The sequence below is a fragment of the Nicotiana tomentosiformis genome, chromosome 2 (assembly GCF_000390325.3).
Source record: "Nicotiana tomentosiformis chromosome 2, ASM39032v3, whole genome shotgun sequence".
In the NCBI taxonomy this organism is placed as follows: domain Eukaryota; kingdom Viridiplantae; phylum Streptophyta; class Magnoliopsida; order Solanales; family Solanaceae; genus Nicotiana; species Nicotiana tomentosiformis.
In genome coordinates, this window is record NC_090813.1 from 58,103,374 (window position 1) to 58,122,809 (window position 19,436).

Genomic DNA, 19,436 nt, shown 5'->3' on the forward strand with positions numbered 1-19,436 from the left:
CGGAGAGTGCCAGTCAAGCTTCAGATCCCTCTTCTACACTGGTCCCTAAGGCACCACCAATTACTATTGATGATATTCCGGATGATGGTTGAGGGGGTGATACTACAGTTGTCGGCCTTGAGAGGTCGAAGAAGAAAGAGGTCTGGGAGGAATGTTTTGTGAGGTTAGCTGCTTTCACCAGCTTCCATGGGTGGTGGCCGGTGAGATCACTCACTCTTGAGCGACAATTCCAGCTTAAAGATCTTGACAAGTATAATCCAGTCGTGTTGAGACAGTTCTGAGAGAGGAAAGGGTGGATGTGGTTCACCCAGTCAGTTATGGATGCCAAGGAGTATTTGGTCCGGGAGTTCTATGCCAATGTGGCACACATAAAAAAAGGGACCAATGTTATAAAAGTGAGAAACATGAAAGTGCGGTTCGACCATCACACACTGAACTCCTACTTGGGGTTTGAGGACGTTGAGCAACCACAGTATTTGGAGAAGCTGGCGATGGGTGATGCAGTTCGCCCATGGCTAGCTGAGCTTCTTGCATCCCCGGGGCCACCACTACCATGGATCACTGCAGGGGTACCTATTCAGCAGAACACCCTAAATTTCGAGGCGAAGGGATGGCAGACCTTCGTATGCAGCAGACTAGACCCGTGCCAGAATGAAACCAACCTACATATTACACGGGCAGTTCTAGTCCCCTCTATTATGACCGGGTACCCGATCAATGTGGGTGTCGTGATGTCGGCTAACATTTAAGTGGTCGCCAGGCAAGATAATACCTCCTACCCGTATTCCAACACCATCGCTGAGTACCTTACGGATGCACGGGTAGAGCCTAGAGATTATGACACAAAGGTTCGAGCGAAGAAGACCTTCTCTTGGTATTCTCTGATGGATGCACACAACCCAAAGAGAAAGGGACAACTGACTACCACCGTAGGACAGTCTGATGATTACAGAGACAGCTGATATGCCATCCACTTCAGCAGAGCATTCTACCAGTGCAGCTGCCATGCCTCCACCTTCAGCCTCAGTGCCTCCCACCTCGGCTTTGAAACCGGTACCTATGCCATCTGCTCCACTCTCTGTGCTGCGAGTCTCCCAGACACTGGCAAGCCTCAACAACTGGATGCAGACAGCTACTGCAAATCTGACTGACATATACAGTCATGTTGCAGCACATTCATCCTCTACGGCACCCCAGATTCCCCCCACAGTTGAAGAATCCTTGAAGAAGATCTTGGACAACCAGAACACAATTATGGCCACTTTACTACAGCATGGGTCAGTCATAGAGGAGTTGGGAAAGGAAGTGAAGAAGATGCGGAAGTCACAGTCCTCCAAGAAGTCAATGGACAAGCTCCGGCGACAGGTTACCAAGATTGCAGCAGCCAAAGACATTTCATTTGATATGTTGATAGACCCGCACCACCCAGGCCCAGATCCTATAGCACCTACAGCACCAGCTGGCAAGTTTGAGGAGCCAGACACTGCTGCTAACACTGTCGAAGTAGTACGTCAGATGTTCACCAACCCAGCCATTCCCGGACTTAAGGATGATGAGATCCTATTGGATGAGGCTAAGGTCGGTGCCACTGCTGGGGACACAGAGATGGCCACAGAGCCATAGGGAGTTTTCTTCACTCTCACCCTTCTTTTACTCTCATGTTGTTAAGCATTGGTGACAATGCTTAGTTTTATTCGGGGGTGGAGTTTCTTTAACATTCTGATGATTCTATATTTTGATAACTATGAGACATTTGGCCTGTAATTAACTTATTACTATTTTCTCCCTGTAAAATTCGACACCGACTCTTGTTGGGTATTACTATTGCATCGACAGTTTTCATAACCTCAAATTGACGTGTGAACTTGGATGAGATCAATACGACACGTGGCCGTCTAAAGGAAAGACACGTGGAACCCAAGACGGGGATGGCCGAAGACCGAATGTAACTATTCCGCTTGTTACCAGAAAGGGTAACATTCGTAAAAATGTATAAAATGCTTTGCGCCCGATAGCATTTAATAGGGAATATTCTGTAGCATTAAGAGTGACAGTCCGTTGCAGAGAATTTGGCATTTATGTCCATTGTTACATCTCCATCAATGACCCTCATAATTGGCATTCAAGGAGGGCACGATCCTAGGGCCTTCTTCTCTAGACATAGCTATAAATAGTGAGCCTAGTTATCATTGTAAGGGGACGAATTTTCTAGAAAAACTTATACTACATTCTATACAAAGTTTAATACAATCTTACTCTTCCACTTTTTTATCTCATCATTACTGTACCCGAAAACCTTGTTCCCGGAACTATCAACTCTGTTGTTTTATCTATATTTTAAGGCTAAGTATTGTACATTCCTTTAATTATCGCATTATTTCAGGATCAAATTAGTTCACTTATCTCGAAACCACATATAAATTTAACTGTTCCGTTTTACGAGTAAACAGTTTGGTGAGCACCGTGGGGCCGAGAAAATCGTGCAATTAAATTGATCCTTGCCTTTTTTACTAAAGTGATTTGATTATTTTGTCTTAGAAAAAATCACAAAAAAATGACAGATAACACTATTAACAACATGTACAACCCAGAAATTCGAGGGGATCAACCTCATTTCGAGGATTCAATCAGTGACACCCGCAATGAGAGACATGACGTCACGCCAGTGCATGACAGGTTCGGGAGACAACTCCCGATGATGCTGATGAGGAGTATGTCGTGGATGCGGTGAGGGTCCTGCAAGAGCAACAGGAAATAATTCTAGGTCATCTCACGCGGAAGGATCAATTTATGACAGAACTGAAGCAAGCTCTATCGGGAGCTTCGAATAATGCAAACAGACGAGATCTAATTCCTCTCGGTGTTCCCGTAAACCAAATAACGCAGAGAGTCGACAACAACACTCCCAGGGGTGAACTTGGCTCCGACGGGGCTGGGGGAGCAGATTCGGTCTCAACAACGAGAATGACCCATTCAAAAATGAACTTGTATAGTTTATGAGGGAAGTAAATGCCCGCATAGACCAAATCCCGGGCGCGCCACCAGTATTGAAAGGCCCGGACTCGAAGAAGTATATTCAATTGTCGTACAAGCCGAGTGCAGCACCAGAACTAATATCGAAGTGGTTCAAAATGCCTGAAATGCCAAAGTAGGACGAGACTTCAGAACCACATGAGCATATTACCACCTACACAACGGCGGTAAAAGGAAATAATCTAGCTCCTCACGAAATTGAATCTGTGCTGCTAAAGAAATTTGGAGAAACTCTCACGAGGGGAGCCATAACATGGTATTCATTATTTCCCGAGCATACCATAGATTCCTTTGAGATGCACGTGGATTCTTTCATCAAAGCTCATGCTGGTGACAGAAAAGTACAATTCCGGAAGGCTGGCATATTCAGGATTGCACAGGGAGAATCCAAATTACCACGAGAGTTCCTTACCCGATTCCAGAAAGAAACAATGTTGCTCCCGGTTGTCCCGGGTGAATGAGCAGGTGAAGCATACACCAAAGGATTAAATCCGAGAAGCTCAAATGCTTCCCGAAAGCTGAAGGAGAGCCTTCTTGAGTTCCAAGAAACAACTTGGGCAGATGTCCATAACCGGTATGAGTCAAAGATAAGGATCAAAGACGACCAGGTCGGTTATGCATCATCGGCCAAAGGACGAGAGAAGAGCAGAGAAAAATCAAAGGATGACTACGACGCGGACAGATGGATTTCGAGGGGCCGATTTTTGCCTTACGAGCGGACCGAAGGCCGTGGCAGAAACTTTCGGGTAGCAAACAAGTTCACCGTTGACTGAGGGACCGATCATGGTCAAAATAATAGATCACTCCAAGATAAGGGGTCTCGGGATCCTCCTCACCCCAAGTTATCGGAATATAACTTCAACGCCAGTATAGTGGAGTTGGTGTCAGCCATGAGAAACATTAAAGAGGCGCAATTCCCGAAACCTAAGAGATCATATTCCGACCAGAGGGATCCCAACTTATGGTGTAAATACCATGGGTCAAACGGCTACCAAACATGGGACTACCGACACCTCCGGGAGTTTGGATCCCAACATACCTCAGTTCTGATAAGCTGAGTTTGGATCCCAACGTACCTCCGGTAAGACAGAAGAAATGCCCTATTGGCGAGGCCAGGAATAAATTCATCAAAGAAGAGGTAAACCGCTTGCTTAATATCAATTCGGTCCGAGAGGTAAGATATCCGGACTGGCTAGCCAATGTTGAAGTAGTTCCTAAGAAGAACAATAAATTTCGCATGTGTGTAGACTATAAAGACCTTAATAAGGCGTGCCCAAAAGACTCGTTCCCACTGCCAAATATCAATCAAATGATTGATACCACGGCCAGGAACGAGTTAATGAGTTTCCTCGATGCTTATTTCGGGTACAACCAAATCAAGATGAACCTAGAAGATTAGGAAAAGACTTCGTTTATAACGAATTTCGGGTTGAAATACGCCGGAGCCACTTACCAACGGCTCGTAAATAAGATGTTTGAAAAGCAAATAGGAAAGACTATGGAAGTTTATATAGACGATATGCTCATTAAGTCTTTGAACACAGGTGACCACCTTAAGTATTTGCAAGAAATATTCGACATCCTGAGGAAGCATAACATGAAACTTCATTCTGAGATGTGCGTGTTCGGGGTTAGTTCTGGTAAGTTTCTAGGATTCCTGGCCTCACAAAGGGGAATTGAGGTAAAGCCCGAACATATAAAGGCCATACAGGATATCCCGGATCAATTGTCAAACGTAAAGGAAGTCCAAAGGCTCACAGGAAGATTAGCAACCTTGAGCAGGTTCATTTTTTGGTCGTTAGAAAAATGTCATCGCTTCTTCACACTGCTCAAAAAGAAAAATAACTTCGAATGGACACCGGAGTGCCAGCATGCTCTGAGGGACTTGAAGAAGTACTTATCAAGCCCTTCATTGTTCTCAAAACCAAAAGAAGGTGAAATATTGCTGGTCTGCCTCGCGGTTTTAGAAATTGCGGTAAGTGCAGTTTTAGTCCGGGAGGACGAAGGTATGCAAGTTCCCATTTATTACGTTAGAAAAGTTTTAACAGAAGTAGAAACTCGCTACCCACATTTGGAAAAACTGGCCTTAGCTCTCTTAGTCATCGCTCGAAAGCTGAGGCCCTACTTTCAATGTCACCCGATAGTTGTGGTGACTATTTTCCCTTTGCAGAGCATCCTCCATAAACCCGAACTTCCGGGCAGATTGGCCAAATGGGCCATCGAAATGAGTAAGTTCGACATAGAATATAAACCAAGGACTGCAATTAAGTTGCAAGTCTTGGCTAACTTCGTGGCTGATTTCAGTCCGGAACTACTGCCTCTGGCAACCAAGGAGGCAGTAATGGTGTCGGGATCGACATCGGGGGTTTGGACCTTATTTATGGATTGAGCTTCCAAAGTAAAAAGGTCCGGACTCGGAGTAGTCTTAATCCTGGACTCGAGGGAAACCCTAAGGCAAGACATCAGAACGATCCTTTTAACTAACAATGAAGCAAAGTATGAAGTTTTGATTGCAGGGCTCAAATTGGCCCGGGGACTTGATTCCGAGTTTATCGAAATTAAATGTGATTCGCAGCTGGTGGTAAATCAGGTCTACGGGATCTTTGATACCAAAGAAGAACGTATGCAATAATACGTGGTAAAGGTCCATGCTCTTTTAGCGCGATTTCGGGAGTGGTCAATTACTCACATCTCGAGGGAGGATAATGCATAAGCGGATGCATTAGCAAACTTAGGATCATCGACGGAAATAAAGGGATTGGAATCCGGGACGGTAGTATAACTGAAGAACTCAGACATGGATACGGATGGTTACTATGAGGTAAATTCGACTAGTCTGGTCTAGGACTGGAGAAATGAAATAATTAACTATCTCAAGCACAAGAAGTTGCCCGAAGACCCCAAAGCATCACGGGCGTTACGCGCCAAAGTTTCACGTTATAGCTTCAAGAGAGGACAAAGGTATAGAAAATCCTTCAAAGGCCCGCTGGCCCGATGCTTAGAAGCGTCATAAGCTAATTATGTCATGAGAGAAGTCCACGAAGGGAAATGTGGCAATCACTCGGGCGCAGATTCCTTGGTGTTGAAGTTGGTACATGCAGGATATTACTAGCCTCGCATGGAATAAGATGCCAAATACTTCGTACAAAAATGTGATAAGTGCCAACGCTACGCACCACTAGTACACCAACCAGCAGAACCCTTATATTCGATTCTATCCCCATGGATATTCATGAAATCGGATATGGACATCGTCGGACCGCTGCCACCGGCTCCCAGAAAGGTAAGGTTTCTTTTAATTTTGACTGACTATTTTTCTAAATGGGTGAAGGCAGGTCCTTATCAAAAGATCGGAGAATTCGAAGTGGTCGATTTCCTGTGGGAAAATATAATTTGCAGGTTCGGAATACCAAAAGAGATAGCATGCGATAATGGGCCACAATTTATCTGCGCAAAAGTTACAAAATTCATCTAAGATTTGAAGATAAAGAGGATCACATTTTCTCCTTATCATCCAAGTGCAAACGGTCAAGTGGAGTCAAAAAACAAAGTGATTATTCAAAACCTCAAGAAAAGGTTGGAAGCAGCAAATGGAAAATGGCACGAAGAATTGCCCGGAGTTCTATGGGCCTACCGAACAATGGCCAAATCGAGTACAAGAGAGACTCATTTTTAACAAAGCAGCAACAGAAAGCATACTACTAAGACAACATCAATAAGACCTTTGATAGAAAGGCAAACAAACAAGCTTCCACTCAGGGACGGTTGGATAATCTTTGGTTCGATAGCAAATTCCCACTGGGAAGTTAAGTTTGCTACCGAACAAAGGTTACCCGACCGTTCACGAGCACAAACCACTAGAGGGTTGTTAGATAGTCCTTCGCTCGATAACATAGTTTCCTGAAGGGAAGTAAAGTGTGTTACCAAGTTGAGGATCATCTAGCAATTCATTAGTGGAATCTTCGAAGATACAAGACTTTCAGTGTTCCAATTCGCACCCTTCGCATTTGAACACTGGGGGAATGATATGAGGATACGACAACAATAACTGCCACGTCAACTGGGAAACGAAAATTCGGAAACAAAATGCATCATCGAGACTGGGGACTGGCTGCTACTGGGGACTGCGCAGCCAGCCCCGAAGAACCAAATTGTACAAGATAGCCACAAGTAATGGCAATTTTTTTTTAGCATAGCAAATGTTTATGTATTTTTTTAAAATAGAAGAAATAAAATGAAATCCATTTGTTTTTATCTTGTTTCTTGTCCGAACGATGAATTAACTTTGTCATTTGAATGTTAAACAAGTACTTCAAATGTTAGTATCGTAATGAACAGGAGACGTCCTCTTCAAGAGCACCGTAAACATAAAAGGGCCCTCTCTTATAAAAACTCTTACGTTAAAGGGTTGGTTCCGGAAGAATCTATGCCCGGAATCAAAATGCCATCAGGGAAAAATACACCAGAAGTCGCATATGAAAAGGACGCAAAAAGTAAACTTGTGCAAATACTTATAAAAACCCTCACATTAAAGGGTTGGTTCTGGAAGAATCTATGCCCATAATAAAAAATGCCATCGGGGAAAAATACACCCGAAGCCGCATAAGAAAAGGACGCAAAAAGTAAACTTGTGCAAATACTTATAGAAACCCTCACATAAAAGGGATAATTCTCGGAACCAAAATGCTTCGAGAAAAACGCATCCAGGACTACACATAATAAAGCACAAATAGAAAAACGTGCACATAATTCTTAAGCAAATGTTAAAGACTTGCATGGACATTCAAACGAGAGTAAGACTCAAACAATACTTTAGCAAAAACATGTATTTACTTACAAGAACGTGCCAAAATGGTAACAGTACAAAATGGGAAAAAGAAGAGAAAAGCTAAACTGCAGTGTCTCCGGAACCAGTAGTAAGAGAAGTGTCCGCGTCCCCGGGAGAAGTAGGTGGGTCCATCGATGGCCCGACGTTTTCCCCAGTCTAGTCTTCAGCATCGTCTCCCTTCGATCCCTTTTCAGTTCCTGAAAACTCGAAACCGGAACCAGAAGAACCAGGAGCATCAGACTACGAATCCATTTTCAGTAGCCAACTCAAGCTCTCAGGTCTTAACAATTTCGGCATCAAAAATGATACAATTTTGGCCTCTTCCAAGGTTTTTCTCCTCATGATGTACATGACATAAGTTTTTTCAACAAGGAGGGAAGTCGCTCGGTGCTTAAGTTCTTCTTTGAGTTGGGTAACCTCGGCAGAAAGGCTCTCCCTGGCGAACCTAAAAGATCTAAGGCTAACGTCAAGGTCATGGACGGTAGAACTAAAGAGATTGTTGTGCTCAATAATTTTCTTGTACTTCTCTTCCAACTGGGCATGTTTTTCCCTCACAGTAGCAAGTTCTTCGATTATGGAGTTCAAGGCAGCTTCTAAGTTAGTTACTTTTTCGGCAGTAGCAGCCTCGCGCTCGGTTGCAGCAATAACAACGTACTGGACTTCAGCCCATTTGGCCTTAGCTTCATCAAATATAACACTCAGCGGGCTAATTTCTTGGCTAAGGGTTACCACTTCTTGCTTGCTTTGCTGCAAACGAGCCTCCAAAACAACGGACTCAGTAGCTTTGGTTTCCAGTTCCGAGAGGCATAGAACTGTTTGATCCCGTTCCACCAAAAGCTGATTCTGTTCGAAAGTAAGTTCCTCCTTCTCACGAATCAACCTCTGAAGGCCCTCAGAAGCAAGGAAGTTGGCCTACAAAACAAGAAAAAGTAAAACTTAGAATACATTCATACAAAAGAAGAAGAAGTAATGAAGAAAGAAAAAAACATACCGCAACGGCGTTGTGCATGGCGTTGTTCAACAAACACTCTCTCGAGAGTGCCTGAATCTTTTCCCAGTCTTTCTCTGAAGCCAAAGGCTTCAGATAATTAGCAAGCTACACCAGTCGGGATAGCAAGTTGCATTCGGTAGAGACCGAAAGAGTAACATTCCTCCTCCTTTATGGATCTTCAGAAGGGGCAGCATAATTTTGCCCCAAATTCCCATGAACTGGTCAGATGCGGACGATGGAGGTGATGTAGCAAGTGGTGGTAGAAGAGTGGATGAGATAGAAGTGATGCAGTAGTTGCTGGTATTGGTGAAGGTGGAGATGAAGCTGATGGAGTTGAAGAGTGAGAAGCAGCTGCATCAAATACAATGCTGGCTGTTGGATTCTCTCCAACCAAAGATGGGAAGGACCCGGTACTCAGCCCCGCGGTACTCAACCAAAGATGGGAAGGAAGGTAAGTTAAAATTACTATAATTTTTGGCCTTCCACCCGTATTTAAGGGCCAGTTCTTTCCATAAATGAGTTTCGGGCGTCGTGACGTCCAAAATCTTCTGAACCCATCGGTCAAAACCTTCCACCACCGGTGGGATCCATCGAGTTGCTAAGACATGCGAAGGGTTAAGAGTCGATACGGCCATAGAAGAATATTTAGTGAAAGAAAACATATTAAATAAAGATCTTACGAGTGCAATTCTAAGGGGCCGAAAAGGATGAAGCCGTTGTTGGAATGATATTATTGGTGGCAACTGTAACGAACCGTTCCGTCCACCCACGGTCGTTATCATCATCCATGCTGGTCAACATAGCATGGTGACCACGTTTGCAGAGGTTTATCATACCCCCACGGAAAATCTTGGGGGAGTAGAGATTCATCATACGAGTTAATGTTAGCTCCTCTCCAGCCACTTAGCACAAACGTCGAAGACATGCGACCGTCCTCCACACTGAAGGACTTACCTATTCCAAACACACTTGGTAGCGAAAGCAAAACTCCGCAATCACGGAATCAAGTTCTCCACTGAAAGAAAACGCACCCAAAGTAAAGGGATACGTGTAAAAATATGTAAAACTAAGTATAAAATGTTTCTTACCAGAAGTACTCTTTTAAAAAAATACTTTTTAAAAAAATTGATTTTAAAAGCTTGGCTTAACAAGATATAATCTAAGTTGTAAATAAAATACTGTAAGGAATAAATAAAGATATTATTATTATGCGTGGAATACCACTAACTATTGACAACAACGACGATTCAATAAAATCCCACAAAATTGAATTTTGAGAGGATAATGTGTACGCAGACCTTATCTCTACCCTGATGGGACAAAGATGCTGTTTTCGATAGACCCTCGGCTCACGAAAATAACTATTAATGATCTATGATGAAAAGATATTCTCTATAATTAGAGGAAAGTCCCCTTCTTTGGGAAGGGTCACTCACTTTGATAGATCAGGAGCAATGATACCCAACGCATGGTAGCGTCAGTCTTCCTTCACATCAGGAATACTGGAATGACGAATGGAAGAAGGGTACCTATATCCCATGTATGAGGGTTAGCAGTAGGGAATTTCTCTTCAAAGTCCTTTGTGGTACTGAGTTTTCTTGGGATGATGGAATCCACCGTTAGAGGAGTAGAGTCCCCGGCTTTGTTCTTGTTCTTTGAAGAACCAGCACGCTTGGAGGAAGAAGCCATTGAATAAGAAGAAGGAACAGGTTTTGTATTTGAAGAGAATTAGAGAAAGGATGGAAAACAAAGATGCAAATCGGAAGCTCGGGAAATTATGAAGCACAAAGGAAAAGAATGATGCGTATAAGTAAAATTTTGGCAGCTAAATTCATGGCCATGATTACCTCGATAATCGGCAAAAGTTGTGATGAGTCATGGGATGACGCGTGATCGGGGTATTAAATGCGGAGAGACGCACGTCTAATCAACTGTCACAAGCCTTCGGAGGGAATTATTGTAATTTCCGCCAAAAGAGTGTTTCTACCAACTTTTTGGTAACACAAAGTTATGTCACCGGAAAGCAGGGGGACTATCTGTATAGGGTGAAATATTATGACATATGGTCATCTAAAGGAAAGACACGTGGAACCCAAGACGGGGATGGCCGAAGACCAAACGCAACCATTCAGCATGTCATCGGAAGAGATAACATTCATAAAGGTGTATTAAATGCTCTGTGCCCGGTAGCATTTAATAGGGAATATTCTGCAGGATTAAGAGCGACGATCCGTTACAGAGAATTTGGCATTTATATTCACCGTTAAATCTTCATCAATGACCCTTATAATTGGCATTCAAGGAGAGCACGATCCTAGGGCCTCCTTCCCTAGACACAACTATAAATAGTGAGCCTAGTTATCATTGTAAATTGGACGAATTTTCTGGCAAAACTTATACTACATTCTATACAAAGCTTAATACAATCTTACTCTTCCGCTTTTTGATCTCATCATTACTGTACCCGGAAACCTTGTTTCCGGAACTGTCATCTCTGTTGTTTCATCTACATTTTAAGGCTAAGTATTGTACATTCTTTTTATTATCGCATTATTTCAGGATCAAATTAGTTCACTTGTCTAGAAACCACATATAAATTCAATTGTACCGTTTTACGAGTAAATATTTTTGTATACGTCAAGGACCATATCTGTTATGTGGTATATATCAAGGACTAAAATAGTCCAAACCCCGTACATTAAGGACCATTTTGATCATTTCTCTTCAATTCTTCTTGATTTCCTCTATTTCACAATCTATCTATAATTTGTAAAGGATAAGATAGGGATAGGAGCCGGACAGAGCCACTGCACCTCCGCACCGCAACTCCTCATAAAGCAATTATCCAATTGGAACGTCTCTCTTTTGGCATTTTCTCACGCAAATTTCCTTCAATTTTTACTGTACAATCCTTGATAAAGTACTAGTAGTACTTTCACTCCTAAAAAATCTGCCAAATTTACACTTATCAGGTGTCTATGTACTAAATTTCTACTTACAATTTTCAAAATGCGTTCTAACTTTTTTTAAAATTTCTTGAATGTGATTAGTTCTTTGATCTCTTATAGAACGTAAATGACCCGAAATATGAAATGTGAATTAGGAAGGACTGGCCAACGAAATATTAATTGAAAACTGAACTTAGATATACTCAAGGATAATATATTTTTGTTATCGCGAAATATATTGGCCGTCGTGGGTGATGATTGAGCTAAATTTAGATTCTGGAATAATGCACTTGATGATATAAATTATTTGAAAAATTAATATTTTCTTCATTGTTTGAACAATTCACTTAGAAAAATCAAGAAATAAAAGTATGGTATAATTTCTCAATATTATTTCCAAAATTTTACTTGGATATTTAACCAAATGACTCTCCGAACTATAAATGGCCAATATTTTGAATGGTCAATATTATGCTATAGACGCAATGTATTTTCACCCTCAAAGAATAGTTATCCAATTCGTTTAAAGACAACCAAACGATAGTCAACCCCAAATGAAACTCTTACCATTCATTCTCAATTCTCAAAAACGGGACATGCAAAACTGAATACTGAGCTAAAAAATTTGCTGTTTTGTTTGCTCAAACGCAAAGGAAAATTACGAATTTCCGAATTTATGCTCAAGAGAAATGGCTAATTACTCGAAGGCCCACGTTTGCCAGTGTTTGAGCCGGCTGCTGACGGTTCGCCGGAACTCAACGGTGATGATAATGGGAGAAAGAAGGAAGACCGGCATGGAATTTGTTGACGGAGTATTGGGCCTGGCCCATGGGCTTCTTCAGCTGGGCCTTAAGCCCGGTGATGTAGTTGCCATTTCTGCTCTTAACAGGTTCTTATTATTATGGGAACTGCTGCCATTTTAATTCTAGCTGCTAATGTACAACTTTCATTTCCTTCCCAGTTCCCAGTACCACATGGGCAATAACAGAAAATAAAAGGGGAACTGGCTTATTGCTGTTATTTTACATTTTAATCAAAACAATTTGTTTCATGTTATCATCGATCTTATTTTATGATATTACCTTTCTTCTGAAATAAGGAACGTTGAGCATTTAATTAAAAAGAATTGGCATGAAAAATGAATTTATGTCTGGAAATAGTCATAAGGTACTCAAATTTGACTGCATCATATTTGCCAGTGAACTACTCTTGAATTGTTAGGAATTCTTTTTCATCATCCAATTTTTGTTGCAGTGATCTGTACTTGGAGTGGTTACTCGCAGTTGCGTATGTAGGAGGAATTACTGCACCTTTCAACTACCGTTGGGTAAATAAGCAAAGCACCTACTCTCTTATCTTCCATTGACATAACTGGAAGACTATTTTTTGTATTTTCTAATTCATTAATGGGTGAATTTCAATATCAGTAACAGTTATTACTCTCTTGGTCTGTGTTACATGGAGTTGCCTGGAAGTATCATTATCCTATTCCGCTATGCATGCACCTAGGAGTTTTCAATCTTGAAAAAAAGGGCAGCCCGCTAAGCTCCCGCTATGCGCGGGGTCCGGGAAAGAGCCGGATCACAAGGGTCTATAGTACGCAGTCTTACCCTACATTTCTGCAAGAGGCTGTTTCCACGGCTTGAACCCCTGACCTCCTGGTCACACTAGTTTGTAATTTAAGGATTCACTCAAAGTACCAATATCATACCTGTTGCATTGTTTAGATTTACGCAGTATGAAAAAACCATGTAACATAGCTCTTGATTGTAAACAGTTTAAACATATGTAAACTTAACTTTCTATGAGGAAACTGAAAATGATATCATGGTTAAGTACTTTCTATCACAGCAAAGCATCAATATCTGTATAATATAAGATTGAAAAAACTGTTCCGGATATAAGCATGTTCTCCTAGTAACTCTTCTCAGCATGCAGAGCTTGGAAGAAGCAAGAACAGCTCTTCAGGTAGCAAAGCCAACAATGTTGGTCCACGATGCAACCTGTAATTTCTGGAAGTTCGAGTCCTATGATGATTCTGTACCTTCTCTGAGGTGGCAAGTGCTAATGGATAATCCTAGTGTAGTTAATAGCACTAAGCTTGGTATGTGTTAAAGCATTCATGACCAGAATGAATATATATAAAAAAAGAGTATTCTTCTTCTGTTTATTAATTTATCATTCTTACATCTGCCAGGATTAACTACTAAACAGCTTAAAAGAAGTTTCAAAAGGCATTTAGTTGCAGACTACCTGTGGGCACCTCAGGAAGCTGCTATAATATGCTTTACCTCAGGTATATGCTAACTACCTTTCTACATGCTCATTTCTCGTTGCTCCTTTTCTTTTCCCTAATCCAGAAAGTGATCTTCAAATCCTCTCACACCGAAGGAGATGGACAAAAATAAGTTCTAAGAGAAATGTAGTTGTGGAAACCTCTTTTTGAACCAAGGAACGTAATTTCTCCCTCAAAATTTTATCTGGGTCAGATTAGGCAAATATCTTGTTTCTTAGTCTCAGTAAAAGTTTTTTGGCTATTAGCAAAATTCATGAGCAAGGAAAAGGTCATTTTGTATGTCATACTAACCATTTGCTCCGCTGAGAAATGTGTTGTGTGGGTTGAGTCATAGAACTGCTGTTCTGGTACAAGGAGTATTTGTAAGTCCTTTGACTTGTATTTATCATTTATTCTGTTTCCTAATGACAATAGGAACCACCGGGCGGCCAAAGGGAGTTACCATAAGCCATTCAGCTTTGGTGGTGCAATCCCTTGCAAAAATTGCAATTGTTGGTTATGGTGAGGATGATGTATGCTTATCTACTATGATAAAACATGATATGAATGTCTCAACCTTGATATAGTACAAGTTGATTCGTGTTATGGTTTTCTTGCAGGTCTATTTACACACTGCACCATTGTGCCACATTGGTGGTATATCATCAGCCTTGGCCTTGTTAATGGCAGGAGGTTGTCATATTCTACTACCAAAGTTTGAAGCTAAATTGGCTATTGAATCCATAGAGCAGCATAATGTTACTTCTTTTATCACAGTTCCAGCTATGATGTCTGATGTAATCTCTTTTTATAGGTAAAGCACTCAGTTGTCCTACACGATGCAAAGATGAATTTCAATAGGATTTATCTTTTGAACAAAGTTGAAGTGAATAATAACTGTATGGGCATCCATATGATTGGTTAATCAGGCTTTTTCCTTAGAAGTTACTACCAATATTAATTTGTGACATTATCTCCTTTAGATTTTGCAAGGAATACTTTTTGTGATGTCCTGATCAAGATTAAAAGAATTTTGCTCTCTTTTTGCCCAGTTTCTAGTGGTGCTTGATTCTTTTCTAGGTTTCTCTCCATGGACATTTAGCACATCCACTGAGTTCATGATAAGTGCAAATATTTGATTCTACTTTCACTTGTCGTAGGACAAAGCACACATCTGTAGGGTCCAAATCTGTGAGGAAGGTTCTTAATGGAGCTGGGGGTCTTTCATCAGATCTTATCAAAAATGCGATTGAGATTTTCCCGAGGGCTAAAATTCTTTCAGCCTATGGTATGTTGGTTTAGTGACTACTTGACATATTTTCCCCATCTTCTCCAAAATTATCCTTTCTGAACAAAATATTCTGTTGTAGCAGGAGATCGCAAGCTTTAAAGTGGTGTTCCTGATGTATGATATATATCATCCACTAGACATTATGCTTTCCAAATTTATAGTGGCACAAGTCCTAACCTTAAACCTTCTTGATGTATTCTGTATAGTTAGCTTCACGAATATCTACCCTTCGGTAAACAAAGCATTCTGTGTCGGTCGTGCTCTCCTGATAAGAATTCTTTAATTGTTCTTTAGGAATGACCGAGGCATGTTCTTCTCTAACTTTCATGACTCTTTATGACCCGACGAAAGAGAGTTGTGTCCAGAATTCTTGTGCCAATAGCTCCAATTTGTCACATAAACCAGATGGTATCTGTGTTGGAAAGCCTGCTCCACATATTGAAATATGGATTGCTGGGGATGATTCATCTTGTATAGGGAGGATTTTGACACGAGGACCCCATGTAATGCTTGGATACTGGGGTCAAATGCCAAGCAAGAATTCTTCTCCAACTGATGAATGTTGGCTTGACACTGGTGATATAGGACATATAGATGATTGTGGAAATGTCTGGCTCATTGGGCGTTTGAAAGGTCGAATAAAGAGTGGGGGCGAGAATGTTTATCCGGAAGAGGTAAGCATCCAGACTTTAATTCCTTTGTTTCTTCGTTTCCATTGAGCTATCATCACAAAGAGAACTGCCTACTTGAAATCTTATTACTTGATGACCAAATGATAGATATATTTTAATTAACTTTTGGTAATGGAAAACCATGATTTCTTTTTGATTGTTTCTATAGGAACATAATTGCCCTATAAATCCATTTAGTAAGTTTGTTTTGGCGCAGGTGGAAGCTGTCTTATCCCAACATCCAGGGATATCTGCTAGTGTTGTTATTGGGCTTCCCGACTCTCGCTTGACCGAGATGGTCATTGCCTGTATTAGGCTCAAAGACAATTGGCAGTGGACTGATTCCAGTTCTAATCATCCGGTTAACAAGAAGGAGCATTATCTGTCCAGCACTCTCCTCCAGAACTTCTGTAGAGCGAAAGATTTGACGGGGTATTCTTCTTTTTCTATGTTGGTCAAGGGAATTCGATTGCAGCAAGGCTATCTCATACTCCACTCCAATCTCACCCCTGCCTTGCGTGATCTGATTCATATTGATGACATGTACTGTAATATTTTGCAGGTTCAAAATACCCAAGAATTTTGTATTGTGGAAAAATCAATTTCCAGTGACAACAACAGGGAAATTAAGAAGAGATCAAGTCAGAGCAGAACTTATGTCTTATAGGCAGTTACAGCCCAGCAGACTATGACTCCAAATTCTCCTCTTGCATTTGTTTTGAGTGACTAACTACATGGTGAGAGAATACACAGAGACAAATACTGGGAATTATCTGACATGGTGCACGGAAACTATGCAGCTGTTCCTCAACAATAAAAAAAAAATGCAGCTGTTTCTCACAGCAAATTATCCATTTAATTCTCTATCTCAGGTTATTTAATGTGTATTAGTTATTTCCCCATTAAGTTGTAATTGACGAGATACTTTTTATTTCATTACTCATATATACCCATACAAATTCTTCTTTATTATATGTACCATCAAGCTGAATAACATCCCGATTCATCGAATCTGAATGATCGCGAAGTTGAATATCGGAGTGCACTTCTTTCCCCAATTTCTATTATTTCTTGTTTATTAGTCTTTGCTAGTCAAAATAGAAGCTCACCATTATTGCAGGAAGTCAAATGAAACAACTGATTCTGAGTAGTAGTTACTTCTGAAAATTAACGGTTCCAAAGCAATTATCATCATGCCAAGAAGGTTCCATCATTTAAGCATATGGAACAACATTATGAAAATGTATACTACCTTAGTAGGACAGAAGCAGCTCTGGCAATATCAGTAATTGCCAGTAGCTTTTACAAGTTATTGGTCGTAGGTTATGTGTGCAGGAAAAGAGAATTTCTGACGATGTGTATAAACATCTGAATAACTCAAGATCATATCTATTAGATTTTCGCCAAGTCTGCTCTCACCTCAAGCCATGACAACATAGTGTTGAAAACAAGCTCCACACTTTCATTTGGTTCACCTATCAATTGGTGCCACATTCCTGGGAAAATCTTCATCGTCTTATCTTTACTTCCTGCTGTTTCATACACAAGTTGAGCAGCTTCAGGATCACATACCTTATCATCCCCACCTTGAAGAATCAGCAAAGGGACTTCTAGTTCATGAGAGTTCCTCTGTATATATTCACAGACTTTCAGAAGCTCTAATGCAGTGGCAGCTGGTGGCTTCTGGGAAGCCATGTGATTCGGACTTTTTGAGACCATTTTTCTCTTCCATCCCTCCTTGTATGATTTAGATCCAGGTGGTTTGGTGATCACAATCCTCCAAGATGGTGCTACAAAGGCGGCCAATGGTAGTAGCTTCTCCAGTGGCCAAACAGGTTTGTATTTCTTTGACACTCCACACATTGGTCCACTTAAAACTAGACCTTTCCATACAGTCTTCTGCCTTAGACATATAAGTGTAGCAATTGCACCACCTAATGACTCACCATACAGGAAAGCAGGGAGCTTCGGGTGATTGGCACGAGCAGAGTCGAAGTACTGTATGCAGTCTTCGACTAAGGGTTGAATACTCGGAATGTAGCCAGGTGAGCCTTCTGAGTAACCGTGACCTTGTAGGTCAAGAGCACAAACGAAAAATCCGGCTTTCGCCATTGTTACTGCATTTAGCTCAAAAAGCCAGCTGCTTTCGGATGTATAACCATGAATCATGCCCACAAGACCTCTTAACTGATTACTTGATTCAGGCTGCCAAGATTGTGTGAATATCTTCATGTTTTGTTTGTTTAACATGAAGCTTTCTTTATGCATGATTTTCTGTTGCTTGTAAAACTCTTCTCTTGGAAGGTCTCCGTAAGGGCTGTTCTCGTTAGCTTGGAAAATTGGATGAGACATAGTGTACTAGTGAGTTTGTCTGTTTAGCTCCTACTTTTTTGGTGGGGATACAATAGTCTTGTTTGGGATTGTGAAGGTGCTGAATGTGACTACTTTGAGTTGATATATATATATACACATATGATATTATGATATGTCTATGTTGCTCAAGAGTACAGATCAGTTGGGAGTTTAGCCTCCCAACTGTTTCATGCTGGAGCTATAAATGGAAATAAGAGACATGAATCAATTATAGAATTAGATATGATTTTCTTTCCGTACCAAATTTGGCTTCTATTAAGTTGAGGAATAAATTTGTGTTTCCTTTTGCTTTTTTTATTTTTATTTTTTGGCACTGTTGAATTGGCAACCTTCTTTTGATTTCCTTCATAGTTATCCTACATGTTCTTCTAAGGATAAGATTAAGGGGCAATTAGCTACGTCCTTAGGGCATTTCATGCATATTGTCCAACTTATGCATTAAAACCGAAACCTATTAAATTTAAGAGAGAGTATCTCATTACCCCTGACTTGGCACATTTAAACCACAAATCTCAAAAACATTGCCAGCAAACAGGCATTATTACAATGCAACTTTTAATTGAGATTACACAACAAGTAGTTGCAACACAAGACAAGGGAGGGGCCACCCCAAACATCCTTGAATGGGCAATGGAAATTATTAAGCCTAATATCAACTCAAACTCTAGTATTCAAGGAGAACGCAAGAAAAAAAATTGGTATCTTCTAAAAGTAATGTAATATTATCGGTTACAAGAAAAAGTAAAAAAGATCTTAAATGCGAAGCAAGCTACTTCTTCAAAGTAAGTGGCCTCAATGGAGACTTCAGGGTTTTGTCACAAGCTGGGATGTGCTAAACTTGTTTTCTATTTTTTTTTCCGAAGATCATGACTTCTGGCTAAGAATTTTTGAAGTTTATTTATTCTATGTTTGAAATCTGTTATCTTTTCAGTCTCACATTTTTATGAATGATAGGTGGAGATCTGTATTTACATGATGGTATAAAAATTTATGTATAAAGGACAGCATGGTACATTAAGCTTTCGT

At 40.8% G+C, this 19,436-nt stretch overlaps 4 protein-coding genes across 6 annotated transcripts; 1 reads left to right on the forward strand and 3 right to left on the reverse strand.

The window, feature by feature from the left end:
* Positions 1–8,101: 8,101 nt before the first annotated feature.
* Positions 8,102–10,541, reverse strand: LOC138904857 (uncharacterized). Its single transcript, XM_070193358.1, has 3 exons — positions 10,382–10,541; positions 8,853–8,926; positions 8,102–8,773 (listed from the first exon to the last, which is right to left on the reverse strand). Exons 1-3 carry the CDS (start codon positions 10,539–10,541, stop codon positions 8,102–8,104), a joined length of 906 nt encoding a protein of 301 aa, XP_070049459.1.
* A 1,744-nt stretch (positions 10,542–12,285) lies between these two features.
* Positions 12,286–17,070, forward strand: LOC104085528 (2-succinylbenzoate--CoA ligase, chloroplastic/peroxisomal). Of its 3 annotated transcripts, none has more exons than XM_009589583.4 (10): positions 12,286–12,689; positions 13,055–13,127; positions 13,739–13,904; positions 13,998–14,096; positions 14,511–14,608; positions 14,696–14,889; positions 15,236–15,363; positions 15,661–16,040; positions 16,255–16,469; positions 16,600–17,070. In XM_009589583.4, exons 1-10 carry the CDS (start codon positions 12,490–12,492, stop codon positions 16,727–16,729), a joined length of 1,683 nt encoding a protein of 560 aa, XP_009587878.1. In that variant the 5' UTR covers positions 12,286–12,489; the 3' UTR covers positions 16,730–17,070. The 3 variants fall into 3 exon arrangements, with proteins under 3 accessions (XP_009587878.1, XP_033509131.1, XP_009587879.1); XM_033653240.2 differs by lacking the exon at positions 12,286–12,689 and adding an exon at positions 12,706–12,967; XM_009589584.4 differs by lacking the exon at positions 12,286–12,689 and having other exon boundaries at positions 13,732–13,904.
* Positions 17,071–17,429: 359 nt separating this feature from the next.
* LOC104085533 (caffeoylshikimate esterase-like) lies at positions 17,430–17,900 on the reverse strand. Its single transcript, XM_009589589.2, has one exon. It carries the CDS (start codon positions 17,898–17,900, stop codon positions 17,430–17,432), a length of 471 nt encoding a protein of 156 aa, XP_009587884.2.
* A 14-nt stretch (positions 17,901–17,914) lies between these two features.
* LOC138904858 (caffeoylshikimate esterase-like) lies at positions 17,915–18,389 on the reverse strand. Its single transcript, XM_070193359.1, has 2 exons — positions 17,984–18,389; positions 17,915–17,940 (listed from the first exon to the last, which is right to left on the reverse strand). Exons 1-2 carry the CDS (start codon positions 18,387–18,389, stop codon positions 17,915–17,917), a joined length of 432 nt encoding a protein of 143 aa, XP_070049460.1.
* Positions 18,390–19,436: the final 1,047 nt, after the last annotated feature.